This window comes from Lipomyces chichibuensis, assembly GCF_038497645.1.
Source record: "Lipomyces chichibuensis strain CBS 12929 unplaced genomic scaffold V1513scaffold_3, whole genome shotgun sequence".
NCBI classification, from domain to species: domain Eukaryota; kingdom Fungi; phylum Ascomycota; class Lipomycetes; order Lipomycetales; family Lipomycetaceae; genus Lipomyces; species Lipomyces chichibuensis.
In genome coordinates, this window is record NW_027117455.1 from 1 (window position 1) to 12,668 (window position 12,668).

Genomic DNA, 12,668 nt, shown 5'->3' on the forward strand with positions numbered 1-12,668 from the left:
GATATCCGTGGATATCCACAGATATTATCCACGGATATGACTAATCAAGATTGCTTTATCCGTATCCGTATCCATATCCGCCTACTGTCTATCCGCATCCGTAATTTTTCACGGATATCCACGGATATATCCGTTATCCGTGTATCCGTGCCGATCCCTAGGATTGGGTGGAAACAATGAGTTTGTCATTAGGCTTGCTACAGTCCCTTGCTATGCCAAGATCAGCAAAATCGTTTGCACGATCTGAAAAACCTGCATCGTTATGGGTTCTAAATCCACCCTTACTGGGAGATAAATGCTACCATGTAATCTAAATAATCAGCAATAAAAATCTCGACCTCGCAGAGAGCACGAAAGAATTAGAATTAAATACTGGTAGATTCAAATTTCTCTGCGTTACGCCACTATATACATATCTACATTAAAGAGTCAAACTTTCCAAATGTTCCCTGTAGTCCAATGGCATTGCGATCAGCCTTGCAAGTGCACAGCTTCCGCAATAAGCCCTCGTCCTCACGCAATCGTTTCAATGCGTTCTTAGATGCATCGAACCGTGCATTTTTGATAGTGATAGCCTCACCCGACCCAATTATGCGGCCATGTATCTGCACGGCAGATAACACAACTTGCTGACCATTTAGCTTAAACTCTCGACAATGAATCTTCCAATCGCTACATGAAACATCAGAACATAGCTGCGCGAGCAATGTCGTAGGATGATGTGAGACAAACGTCTCATAGGGAGTGAAATCCTCAAAGTAAGGTCGAACGAGTCTGTCAAAGAAACTCTGCACTTCAGAGAAGTCGAAGTCAGAGTCAATAAGAACAGCTCCAAGAGTAGCCTCCATACAATCTGCAAGTGGCTTAGGAGTCTCCATATTCATCCACACTTGTTCCTTTCTCTCAGAAGCCGCACTATCTTCCTCAAAATTTAGCGCCTCGACGTACTCCTGAATGGCATATGGTAACTGCGACGAGACGTAATCCAAATATCGATGTAGTCCGAGCTTGACGCTGAGATATCCAAGAAACTTGTTGCTGACCATAGGCATCTTGTGTTCAGTCAAATATTGAGGATCTGCTTCGGGATATTTGTGATAAACGAACTGGACACAGAGAAGCTCAAATAAGGCGTCTCCTAAAAATTCAAGTCTCTGGTACGACGGAATACCCCGCGAACATGAGGAGTGAGTAAACGCGGACCGAATCAACAGTGGGGATCTAAATCGATACCCGACAATATCCGAAATTTCTTCCGCAAATTTCCGATCAGCAGCTGATCCCGGCTCCTTTTGGTAGTCAGGAATAACGTATGCTTCAGAATATTCTCGCCATGAGTTGAAATGATGGTCCTCAGACATTACGACTTGAGTAACAGCATGAACTGCTTTATCAAATCCTTCGAGAACAGAGGCTCCAATTATAGCTTCACAGACGTCCGCCAATGCCTTGTCACCGAGAACATGCTCTTTGGCCCGCTGAATAGACTTTGAATTATTTAGAAGTGTAAGTTGATCCGGATACCACCCTCTTCTGCTAAATGGTGTCGCTCGCATGTACTCGTAGAGCTTAATTTCAAGCGCTGTTTCGTACAAATTCTGATTGCAGATGAGGTTGAGACGCTTGATATGATACGAGTATTCGTCCCCTTGAGGAACCTCGATAAATAAAGCAATGGACGTCGAAGCTTTCAAAAAAGCATCGCCGAGAACTTCAAGTCTAAACAGGTAATTAATCAAAAGCAAAAGAATAGTGCAAAAGAATTGTTACCTCTCATAATTCAGATCCAAATGCGCAGACTCTACAGTGATGGCCTCAACCATGTTCTTCAGATTAACGTCAGAAATATTCAGGACGGTGCATAACTCCATAGCCTGGACACATGACTCGACATGGAACATGATCTATTTAATTATCAGCTACTACTTCCAGACAGTGTACCTATAAGAACCTACAGATGGCAGTAATTTTGTGGTCCACATCGTAGCTGCATCAATTGTGCTAACGTAGAATGGTCCGGGAATCACAGCAGCGTCGGTTGAGCGATCTTAATATGCGTTGGCCATACTCCCCAAAATTTAACTATTATACCTATGACGGGGAATACTTACCTCCCTCTTGTTCAGCGGATGCTTTCAGGAAATTTTGACCATGTAAAATACGCTTTGCCGCATACACAGGTTGGCTTAGCATCTCACTTTCCTTTCCTTTCAAGTTCTTGGTGCTGTATGTGTAGCATTTAATAGAGGGATATTTCAAGCTAGAAGGAAACCAATTCGGAATAGGTGAATTCTCGTCCAGTGCTGTAAGAATTTCCCGTAGTTCAAATCTTCGATTCCGATTGCGCTCGTCAATTATGAACTTTCCAAACCAAAACTGAGGATCAGGCTTATTGTCCCATTTAATTGGAGGATCACCGAGATTTTTAGCCATGTCGACTAGATCCCAATCAATACCACCTGTCGAAGTGCTATAAGGAGCTAGATAATATGGAAATTTCCGCATATCTTCGTCGAATAATTTGTTAAAAACATCATGGAACAAACGTACAGTATACCTAGCAAGATCGCCCATCCTTGAAGTGCTCACTGCAAATGGGGTATCCAATACTTTACATTCCACAGGAATATATTCTCCGTCGACAAACAGGGGGAGAGAATAGTAGTGAGGATGAGGCTTGCGCGTAAGAAAGCAAAGCGGCCTGTATTGTCCGACATGCTTGGGCAAATCAAACACTGTCATGTACAAATTCACTTCCTTGACTGTATGCGTCACATCATCAACTGTAATCTCAAATGGAACCGGCTTCCAAAAGTCAGCAGATCGGATAGGATAGGTGTTCGTCTTGTCTGCAGATATCTCCTTTTTCTTCGTTTCCCTCAATCTAATCTTCTTTACACGATACGGGCAGAAATGTGCATCAATGTAGTCATTTTTCCGAAGGCAGACGACTAGCCGGAATGCTGCGTCTCGCTTCGCCAAAGATTTCGACAACCTTCGCTCGCCTTGCATGCTCAGAATCCCAGACGTTGCCGGCATAGTAATAGCGCAAATATAGAATTCCCTGTCCTCTAGAAAATGAAAGATTGGCCTTGGAGACGCATAACCGTCATGCGGCAAAGCAGACACGTAATTCGCTAGCACCATAAGCGCTGAATGGCTAGAAATCCGAGCACCGGTTGATGGCTCAACATATAGTAATCCGTCATCTCTCGCATTTGAAACTATTGGCTTGTCAGTCATGCCGTCTAGGATTCTATCTTGTGGCAACTGCTCGCAAAAACTGCGCATTTGTTCTTGATTCTGAGATACTTCACTCAACGATTGCAAACTCTGAAAATTATTCCTTTCCACCATGTGAATGTAAAGTGACGAGCTTTGTCGAGCTCGACCTCGACTCTGAACATACTGAATCATGGTCCTGCAATTATCGAACCGAATAATCAAATTGCAGTCAGGCAAGTCAAGGCCCTCTTCTGCTACGCTAGTGGCGACAAGACAATTGACTTTGCTATTGCGGAAGTTGTAGAGCATAATACTCTGTTCTCGAAATGCCATGCTGAAATCCACATTACCCGTCTCTCCGTGCCCAGTCAAGACACCTGGTTTACATCCAAATGGCGCCAGCTGTCGCAATAGACTATATATAATCCATGCTGTGTAACGGCGCTCGACGAATATGATACATTTTATGTTGGCCTTAGCGTTCCTAAAGCTTCCAGCAACAAATTCCAGTAAGGAGAGCACTTTATCTGACAGATTCGTGAGATCTAGAACAGGCGGTGAAAACTTGTGATCCGCCAGTATATGTCGAACTTCTGCCAAAACTTCTTGTTCAAGATTTTGCTTGTCCTTGTCATCTGCAGACGTCAGTTCAGCTTCTAGCTCCTGACTTCGCGCAGAGGCAAATAGAGGAATATTATATCGCTGACGATTGGTATCGTACCCCTTCAGTACGAATAGCCACACCTGGTCGGCGCACCAAGGGCCTTAGGAGCTGTCAGCGCTGCAACTATCTAAAAAGAAAGGAGGCAGAGACATAAATACCTAGAGTGACTGCAGCTTCTTCGGCAAACAAGAAGATTTTTTTGAGCGATATATCTAAATTACCAAATTGGCGGTGCAACTTCGAATGCAATTCAGTCACTTCGGTATGAACCGGTGGATTATAGTACATTACGCGCTCAACCGGCGTCGCGACACCTGCACGTAATAAAGATAAGTTTCTTGTTGTTCGAATTTCTCCATCCATGGCAGTCTCTAGTGCTTGTGCGGCATTGCGGACGTCCACTTTAGCATCGACCGGAGACGCCGTCATACCAAAAACTCGCGGTCGATCATCGGGATTCATGTCCCTATAAAACTCTGTCATAATTCGCAGAAATACATGACCTCCTTTGGCATGATGGCATTCGTCAAACACGAGCAAGGCGGCCTCCATCAAGTCGTTAGCGAGAGTATTCCGAAATTTGCGACCAACTTACTTCATTTAGGGACAGATATCCAAAAGTGAGACAGTTATACAAGATATCTGCTGTCATAACAAAGATATCATTCTCTTCATAATACTTGTCCCATGTACCTTTGTCCCAATAGTCTACGCCCATTTGGCCACAAAACTTTGCGACCGTGAACGGGACATTGACAGCTATCACGGACGACTGTTGGAAAACCAAAGTCACGGAATTTACCAAGACGAACACAATTCGTTTCTAGCGTATCACGTTAGACAATTTTTGTAATTTGTAGTGTGGGAACTCCCTACTTGTTCGCCCCTCTCGCGCCTTTCTTGTTCTTGCTCGAGAACATGTTTCATCAACATGCATGCGATAAGAGTCTTACCACTGCCAGTGTCCAACACCGCAATGATATTACGCTCTGTCGCGCATTCAAAAAGTTCCAACTGATAGTCTCGAGGCTCCGAAAGTGCAATTTGCTTCACTTCAAATGCATCTCTAGCGGTGATGTACGCATTGCGTTTTGCAATTTCTTGTCTAGTGATTTTGTGACGAACTTCATCATCGTCGTCGGCCTTCCGCACTATCTTTGCTCTCTGCGTCTCATAGTCGTCAATTTCGTTATCACTGTCTGAGTCAGACTCTTCGCGCTTTGCTAGTAGGTCCGACTGACGCTCAAACCATCTGTCAAAGGTCTGATGTTGACGACGAATGCGAATATACTTTGGTTCCTCCTTCTCAGCGATCTCTCCTGTGAGCTCGATGCGATCATTTGGATCCAAAATGTCGCTGTGAGTAGTTGTCATTGCATTTCTGGTTGTGATCGGTGGACATCCAGAATGACCTCTAATTGCGATTGTATCTATCTGTGGATACCTAATTGAGCTGGTGGTAGTTGGGGCTTGCACCCCTGAATTGGGACTTACATGCTGACGATGCTTTGAAGCGAAAGCTATGCAATAAGATCCACACTTAAAAAGTAATTGGTCTGTGACTTAAAATGAAACTTGGAATATTGATGCACTGCACTTCAATTTTATTAAGTTCCGCGTTTTTCTATAGAATATACAAATGCGTATAACCAGAGTCTGTCGTGTACTTCTAGTTTTGGCGTTTACATAATAGTATCGTATGACAACAAATGCGCTTCCCGAATTGCTATTTATTTACACTTGAGGGCAACATTCGGAAATATCCTGCTATAGCTGCGAGAAGGACTGGAAATACCAATAAGCGAATGTAAGGTACAGCAGAGCAGCCAACAATTGACTGCCTTAGAATACAGTCTTTGGTGAACGATACTTATTGCTCACTGTAATGACAAACACAGCTGCCGGAAGTTTGTGCTTTGTGTATATTACTTCACAAGAGATTTTCCGCATCGAATAGACAGCGAGCACAGAAACAGGCTACGCAGAATCGGAGTAGTAATAGAAAATGGCTTTCCGGGATATCTCTTTGCTTAATTCATATGTACAACAATCATAACAAAACGGCAAAACGGACCCAGAATCTACACATACATCCAACAACAAAGTATTATCATGCTCAACCTGTGCTATAACATTATATTTAATATATGTGTAAGTGGCTTTATTTAATATTGCACTGCTTAAGCGAGAGCGCTAGCGATGGCAGTTTTGAGGGCTGATGGGTTGGCACCAACAATCTAAAACCATGTCAGTTCAGCCAGAGAGAATCGTAATCGCAACCACAGGTGGACTACCAACCTCTTTAATCTTCTGGCCAGCTTTGAAAAGCATAAAGGTGGGCATGGCGCGGATGCCGACCTCCGATGCCACCTCGGATACTTCGTCGACGTCGACCTTGTAGAATTCGGCATTGGTGAATTCTTCGGAAAAGGCGTGAACCTTGGGTGCAATGACCTTGCAAGGACCACACCATGTGGCATAAAAGTCAATGACAACAACCTTGTCCTCGTTGATGGCGGTGTGGAATTCGTCGATGCTGCCATGCGATTAGAATGAAGATAAGGACAAATCTATTAGTTTAGTGGCTAGGCACATACGTCTTAACGTCCTTAATCATTTTGGATAGAGTTGTTGCGTGAAATTGGCGAGAATAGGACAGTGGATAACGGAATATAGACTGAATTCGGGCGGCGCGAGTAGATAGACCTGCAATGGATGGCGAGGAACTGAACAGAAGTATCTGTGATTTATACCGTGTGAGCATGGTCTGAGGATTCTGTTCACAAGTAAGAGGCAGAAGGCCGCCTTTTGTATGGCAGACCGCAACCCTGCTGTTTATGGACTAACTATCTGTAAACTATGGACGAATGCTCCCGTAATCACGCATTAGAAACGGCACGACGTCGAAAGTCGAGACGAGAGCCGCGGGTCGTATTTGTCAGAGACACAGCCACCAGCGCCACCTGTGAACCCCCCAAACAACTGTCGTTTGTGGCTGAGTGTTGAGGTCATATCCGCGTAAGTCCTTAGTCATCGTCTATGAACACGTTGTCCAGCTTATAAGCGACGGTTCCCAAGTGATGGTATTTGGCGGACACAAACTATACTCGCTGATTAAGATATAGCACGAGAAGAACGCAGAACTTATTTTCTTGGACTGCGGAGATGTTGTTGCTGGCAGTTTCGAGAAGAATCTACAAACCTTGGTTCCCCCGACTGCGTTTTACTTGTTTAGCAGCCTTAAGTAACGATTAGAGATTGTACTGCGCAGTAACACACTCCATAAGTTTTCCAAATCTATAGTACAGATATGTGTATAATGTATCCAAGCTCTCCTACTATGGCTTATTCAACAACCCCTTTCTCTCCTTCATCTTATATGCGACAAACCGCTGTAAATTGACCACGACTTCATCTGCCTTAGTCCGCAACTGTAGATTTTTCCGCCTATCAATCTTCTTAGCCATTTGCTTGACCTGCGGTTGTATTTTCATCAAATGATTCAAAAATTCTCCCTTAACGAAGATTTCATCATCAAAGGGATAAGTCATGTCTGCAAAAATATCATAAATCGCATTTAATGCTTCAATTACAATCTCCGGTGGCTTGTGTTGCGTAGCAAGAACCTGTGTCAGTAGGAATATCGAAGCTTCCTTTGTGACATCGATATCCACATGTGGAAGAGCCAACGCGCCCAATAAACCGACAATACGAACCTTGAACTCTAAGACTTCTTGCGTTTCTCCGCCCTGCTGGAACTCTCTGATAAGTAGTCGTACATCGTTAACGCTAATTTCAGTGACGAACTTCGGCTTCAGCTTGCCACATGCCCATAGAACGCCGGCACAACCAGTGCGTGATTCGAGGTCTAAGTCATCGGATGAAAGCAGAAGCCTTAAGAGACGACTCCACAGGCTACCCGCTTTCGAATTTCCCCAGTGCGGTACAAAGGAGTTGAAGGTCCAAGTCATGTTGTTGAGTGCCTGAAGGGCACGCGACCGTAATTCCTTAAACTCAACGAAATTGGTAACTACTGGTAACACGGTTTCAAGAAGCAAGGCAACCACGGGATTATCCAAACCATCCATTGCTTCATCTTCAACAACCATCTCGTTCTCGTCCTCTAAAATATCCATATCATCTTGGTCGTCGTTATCTTCAACAGCCTCGGTCTGACGGTTTTGCTTTCCATGCTGCGAGCTCATTACCAAGGCTTCACTGATTTCGGTAAGCAATTCTAGCCCCATCTCCACCGCAACGAAAGAATTTTGTGCTGAGCGATAGTTGTTGTCATAAATAGTTGGTTGGACAACTCCGTCAATAGTAGTGGGTTGCATAATTTCAATCGCTTTGTTTATGTCTACTGCCTGCAAACCTTCATTCACAGAACGAACGATATCTAGTAGATCGATTGAAGCTGTCCGACTCGTCTCAAAAATGTTATATTCGACACCGGACATATACATCTTAACGGCCACACCGAGGTTACCATCCGAGATAAACCCTGAGCATTGAATTTTATCAATATACGCCGCATTTGCTTCACTAAGTACGTAAAGGTTCTCCGCAGCAATGACCTTAACGAAATCAGGGATAGTCGGGTGCGCCAGTATATCTAACACGAAGTTCGGCAGATCCGGCAAACGGGACACTATAGATTCGCAAATATCATCCGATGATCCGCCAAGAGACGTAAGTAGCGACAGTATATTCTCGATTAAGCTGAAAAGGAGAGTCTTTTGTGCAGCATTTGAGTCCTTCAGGTAGGCAATGTTTGTTTGAACCTTTGTCTGTCAGCTTCAAATTTTGAACTCCGGTGATGTAACTTACCTTTCCCAAATAACTCAAGACAATTGCCAAGATATCCTTCCGCCACAAAAATACACAAACGTCGTATCCCTCTTCGAGAGCTAAGTTTCTGAGAACCCCGAATCCTTCGACGATAACTTCCTCGGACGAATCAGTTAAAGTCTGTTCAAGGATTGTTTGCACTAGCTTTTCCTTTAACAGCGCGCTTCTAATGACTGGATTCTCGATGAGATTCGCAATTGCGGAGGCAGCGAGTGCTCGGTCTTTGGGATCGACGGACGACAATTTTTTGATCAGCGGGATTGCGTGCTCTTGTGCTGATGGCGGAGCCGATGGACCAGTAACTACTTGAGCTCGCGAACCGCGAATGGCTGACACTCGGAGAAGTGAGTTGCGAGACAATTTTTTCGCCTTCCCCATCCTCCAATCGTATTAAACTGTCTTAACACACGCGGCAATGGACCAACCCGTACAAATACAAGTTAGGACTTAGGAAGACATTGGATCAATCCTCGAACAAAAAAAATTGGCTTGGGACGAGTTTTTTTTGTCCGGGTAAGTTGGGACTTTACTGCCGTCGCCGCCGCGTATGTCATGTTGACGCGTTTTAACCCGCGTCATAATTCTCTGTGGTAATGGAATCTGACTGATCCGATCGCATAATTTTTTACACGAGAATTTGGTCTTAGTGTAATTTGATGGATTCGGACATTGATAGTGAGAAATTGAAATTGCCACCTAAGATCAAGGTATAATTTGTCTCGTAGCTGGTTTCGAGCAACATAGTAACAAACCTATTAGCCACTAGATGTGTCGGTAATCAATAGGATTGCAGCCGGTGAGATTATTGTCACACCGGCAAACGCGTTAAAAGAAATGCTTGAAAATTCAATTGATGCGGGAAGCACCTCGATTGATATTGTGGTGAAAGATGGTGGTTTGAAGTTGCTTCAAATCACGGACAATGGTCATGGAATAAATGTACGTTAGTTTACTAGATCTGACTAAAGGGTGAAGTTTTGTCTAACTACATGAGATATAGAAAGATGATTTAGCAATACTATGCGAGCGATTCACGACGTCTAAAATATCCTCATTCGAGGATCTGAATGCAATTGCGACATATGGATTTCGCGGTGAGGCATTGGCTAGTATCTCACATATCGCTCATTTGACCGTGACTACGCGCTCTAAAGATTCTGACTGCGCATGGAGGTGGGTCGGACACTTACTCTGATATTGATATATTCGATCTAGTTAACTGATGAATTCCTCAGGGCGACGTATTTGGATGGCAAACTGGTACCCGCGAGAGGCGGCGCTAGCGCGGATCCGAGACCCGTAGCAGGCCGCAATGGAACTCAAATACTAGTACGATATCCAATTGCTGTTAGGTGTATGCAGTCGCTGATGGGGTATGCAGGTCGAAGACCTCTTTTTTAACGTTCCGTCGCGGCTCCGAGCGTTTCGATCACCGGCGGACGAGTATAATCGCATCGCAGATGTTGTTGGCCGCTATGCTATCCACTCTGACGGGATATCTTTCACTTGCAAGAAAGTCTGTCTTTCCGCCATATCTATCAATCGATCGCTAACGTGAAATCAGCATGGTGAAGCACATCATTCGCTAATAACGACGGCACAAGCATCCACCATCGACCGCATTCGCACAGTTTATGGTGTTGCCATTGCAAACGAGCTCGTCAAGGTCAGCGTTGCAGAAGATAAGCGACTAGGTCTTGTCGGTGCGAGCGGGTATATAACCAATGCGAATTTCAATGCGAAGAAAAGTTATCAGCCTGTGCTCTTCATTAATCGTACGTACTTGAACCAAGTTTATGAGAAATTAGGACGCTAACAGGCCGAAAGATCGAGCGGTCACATGTGATCCTTTGAAACGCGCCCTAGCACAGTTGTATTCTGCTTTTTTGCCCAAAGGCAGTCATTCGTTTACATATCTTTCACTACTTATTGCCCCAGATAAACTTGATGTTAATGTTCATCCGACGAAACGCGAAGTTCGATTTTTGAACGAAGATGAGATTATTCAACGAATTTGTGATAATGTTCAACACGTACTAGGGGAAGTTGATACCAGTCGAGCATTTAAGACGCAAAGTGTATTGATGGCCAAGTCCGTGGACTCGCCAAGTCCTTTGAATAGTAGGTCTAGATTGATCATTTTAAAATAATGAGTATGCTAATAATTCAGGTGCGCAAAAGCGCACATATGAATACAACATGGTGCGGACAGATGCCAAAGAACGAAAAATCACTACCATGTTCAAGCAACCCCATTCAAAATCATCATCCGGATCCGCTACAGTTACGCAAAGCTTGCCACATTCACCGTCCGATAGTCCTGGCCCCGATGCTGATGAGTTACCCATCAATGCAGATATAGAAATGACGTCGCAGGATCAGTATGAGACCGTTGAACGAGCGAGGGTACATATTCGGCTTCATTCTGTGAAGCAGCTCCGTGAGGAAATCAGAAATGATCTGCATAAAGGTCTGACAGATATATTTGCGAATCACACGTTCGTTGGCATTGTTGACGAGAATAAACGTCTCGCAGCTATCCAATGCGATGTCAAATTATACCTTGTGGACTACGCCGCTGTCAGGTACGCGCCATGCATGAAAGTTGTCTCATAAATTACTAACGGCTCAGCTATGAAATATTTTACCAGATTGGACTATCCGACTTCGGCAACTTTGGTGTCATACAGCTAGCCCCGGCTCTGTCAATTCGCAGTCTTTTGAAACTTGCCGTGGCAGATGGTGAACAGATATCTGCAGAGCAAGAATCCGAAATCAGTAGAATCGCAGATCAACTGATGACCATGCGCATGATGTTACTGGAATATTTCTCTTTGGATATTACTGCTGATGGTGATATCAAGAGTATTCCGCTGTTACTAAAAGGATATACACCATCAGTTGCAAAATTGCCAATGTTTTTGTTTCGGCTCGGTCGTAATGTATGACCTCACCCTATTACTTAAGTGGCTTTGAAGACTGACGCTATGATACAGGTTGATTGGGCACATGAAAAGGATTGTTTTGACACCGTGTTGCGGGAGATAGCAATCTTTTATGTCCCAGAATCGCTTCCCATTCTTCCTCCTGCCTCTGTGGGCGATGGAGTCTCTTCACAACGTGCCTCCGAAGATCCCGAAAACCTTCAGCCACTGGAAAAGAGGAGAAGTGAGTTAATGGACAGAATCGAGAAATGCATATTTCCCACTCTACGTCGGAGATTGCTCGCGACTAAGAAGCTACTGGGGAGCGTGATAGAAGTCGCAGACCTGCCTGGTCTGTACAAGATCTTTGAGCGGTGCTAAATTGGCTGTTACTATGGCAATCAATTATATGAAGGACAGTTATATTAGGCATTGTAATTTAGAAAGAGAAACACAGAGTACTTCATGCATGCTTTTTAAAAGTTATCTATCATTTATATAGGTAGTAATGTATTGTGAGTGCAGATTTTCTGATCAACCTGCTCAGCAATCACTCTGCTCAGATAATAAACAATCCTGATTTCGTGGAAATCTTTAGCTGGAGTCATTACCTATCTAGTAGACCTCACACGGCCGCAATCATCAGTTTCACGGAGAGGGACTTTGGGCAGCAGACGTCTACTTACAGACGGTCTACTTAAGATTCAGACTGTCTAGGCTTTATAATCTTTTGAGAGCTAGTATTAATTCTTGGTGACGATATTTGTACTCTGCTCACTCACTACCACAGCCGCGGGCAAACAATCAAGTGTACGACGCGGCTGTGGATTGAATTATTTTTCGCCTAGACGTGGAAACGGAAACGGAATAACGGATCTTGGCTGCAATCCAAGTTAGCGTCTTACACGTTAGTTATGTGAAAATTGATTACACGCCAATGATGTTGTAGTACAATAAGAGTAGACACATGCAAATTCAAGGGATGAAATAGACGGAAAAATGAT

At 44.0% G+C, this 12,668-nt stretch overlaps 4 protein-coding genes across 4 annotated transcripts; 1 reads left to right on the top strand and 3 right to left on the bottom strand.

Annotated features, from left to right (window-relative positions):
- Positions 1 to 319: 319 nt before the first annotated feature.
- On the bottom strand, positions 320 to 5,346 carry V1513DRAFT_462025 (uncharacterized protein). The gene is made up of 7 exons (XM_066899916.1): positions 4,766 to 5,346; positions 4,485 to 4,712; positions 4,048 to 4,435; positions 2,112 to 3,989; positions 1,956 to 2,047; positions 1,771 to 1,904; positions 320 to 1,719 (listed from the first exon to the last, which is right to left on the bottom strand). The coding sequence occupies exons 1-7, from the start codon at positions 5,261 to 5,263 to the stop codon at positions 417 to 419; spliced, it is 4,521 nt and encodes a 1,506-aa protein (XP_066755729.1). The 5' UTR covers positions 5,264 to 5,346; the 3' UTR covers positions 320 to 416.
- A 723-nt stretch (positions 5,347 to 6,069) lies between these two features.
- V1513DRAFT_374097 (thioredoxin-like protein) lies at positions 6,070 to 6,427 on the bottom strand (the record flags this gene model as incomplete). Its single annotated transcript, XM_066894838.1, has 2 exons — positions 6,070 to 6,126; positions 6,188 to 6,427. Coding segments are annotated over 2 exons (297 nt in total), but the record flags the coding sequence as incomplete, so codon positions are not given.
- A 616-nt stretch (positions 6,428 to 7,043) lies between these two features.
- Positions 7,044 to 9,209, bottom strand: V1513DRAFT_436863 (armadillo-type protein). The gene is made up of 2 exons (XM_066896837.1): positions 8,720 to 9,209; positions 7,044 to 8,673 (listed from the first exon to the last, which is right to left on the bottom strand). The coding sequence occupies exons 1-2, from the start codon at positions 9,116 to 9,118 to the stop codon at positions 7,228 to 7,230; spliced, it is 1,845 nt and encodes a 614-aa protein (XP_066755731.1). The 5' UTR covers positions 9,119 to 9,209; the 3' UTR covers positions 7,044 to 7,227.
- Positions 9,210 to 9,309: 100 nt separating this feature from the next.
- On the top strand, positions 9,310 to 12,252 carry V1513DRAFT_394064 (histidine kinase-like ATPase). Its single transcript, XM_066895324.1, has 10 exons — positions 9,310 to 9,447; positions 9,500 to 9,679; positions 9,741 to 9,913; positions 9,976 to 10,069; positions 10,122 to 10,256; positions 10,305 to 10,515; positions 10,568 to 10,861; positions 10,911 to 11,325; positions 11,373 to 11,682; positions 11,737 to 12,252. Exons 1-10 carry the CDS (start codon positions 9,397 to 9,399, stop codon positions 12,043 to 12,045), a joined length of 2,172 nt encoding a protein of 723 aa, XP_066755732.1. The 5' UTR covers positions 9,310 to 9,396; the 3' UTR covers positions 12,046 to 12,252.
- Positions 12,253 to 12,668: the final 416 nt, after the last annotated feature.

Coding starts and splice junctions, on each gene's coding strand:
- V1513DRAFT_462025 (XM_066899916.1), bottom strand. CDS start 5,263: ATGACAACTACTCACAGCGACATTTTGGATCCAAATGATCGCATCGAG. Junction 1,905..1,955: donor CCACAAAATTACTGCCATCT/GTAGGTTCTTAT, acceptor ATAATTAAATAG/ATCATGTTCCATGTCGAGTC. Junction 1,720..1,770: donor TTGGATCTGAATTATGAGAG/GTAACAATTCTT, acceptor TTACCTGTTTAG/ACTTGAAGTTCTCGGCGATG.
- V1513DRAFT_436863 (XM_066896837.1), bottom strand. CDS start 9,118: ATGGGGAAGGCGAAAAAATTGTCTCGCAACTCACTTCTCCGAGTGTCA. Junction 8,674..8,719: donor TCTTGAGTTATTTGGGAAAG/GTAAGTTACATC, acceptor TGACAGACAAAG/GTTCAAACAAACATTGCCTA.
- V1513DRAFT_394064 (XM_066895324.1), top strand. CDS start 9,397: ATGGATTCGGACATTGATAGTGAGAAATTGAAATTGCCACCTAAGATC. Junction 10,516..10,567: donor GCCTGTGCTCTTCATTAATC/GTACGTACTTGA, acceptor ACAGGCCGAAAG/ATCGAGCGGTCACATGTGAT. Junction 11,683..11,736: donor TGTTTCGGCTCGGTCGTAAT/GTATGACCTCAC, acceptor GCTATGATACAG/GTTGATTGGGCACATGAAAA.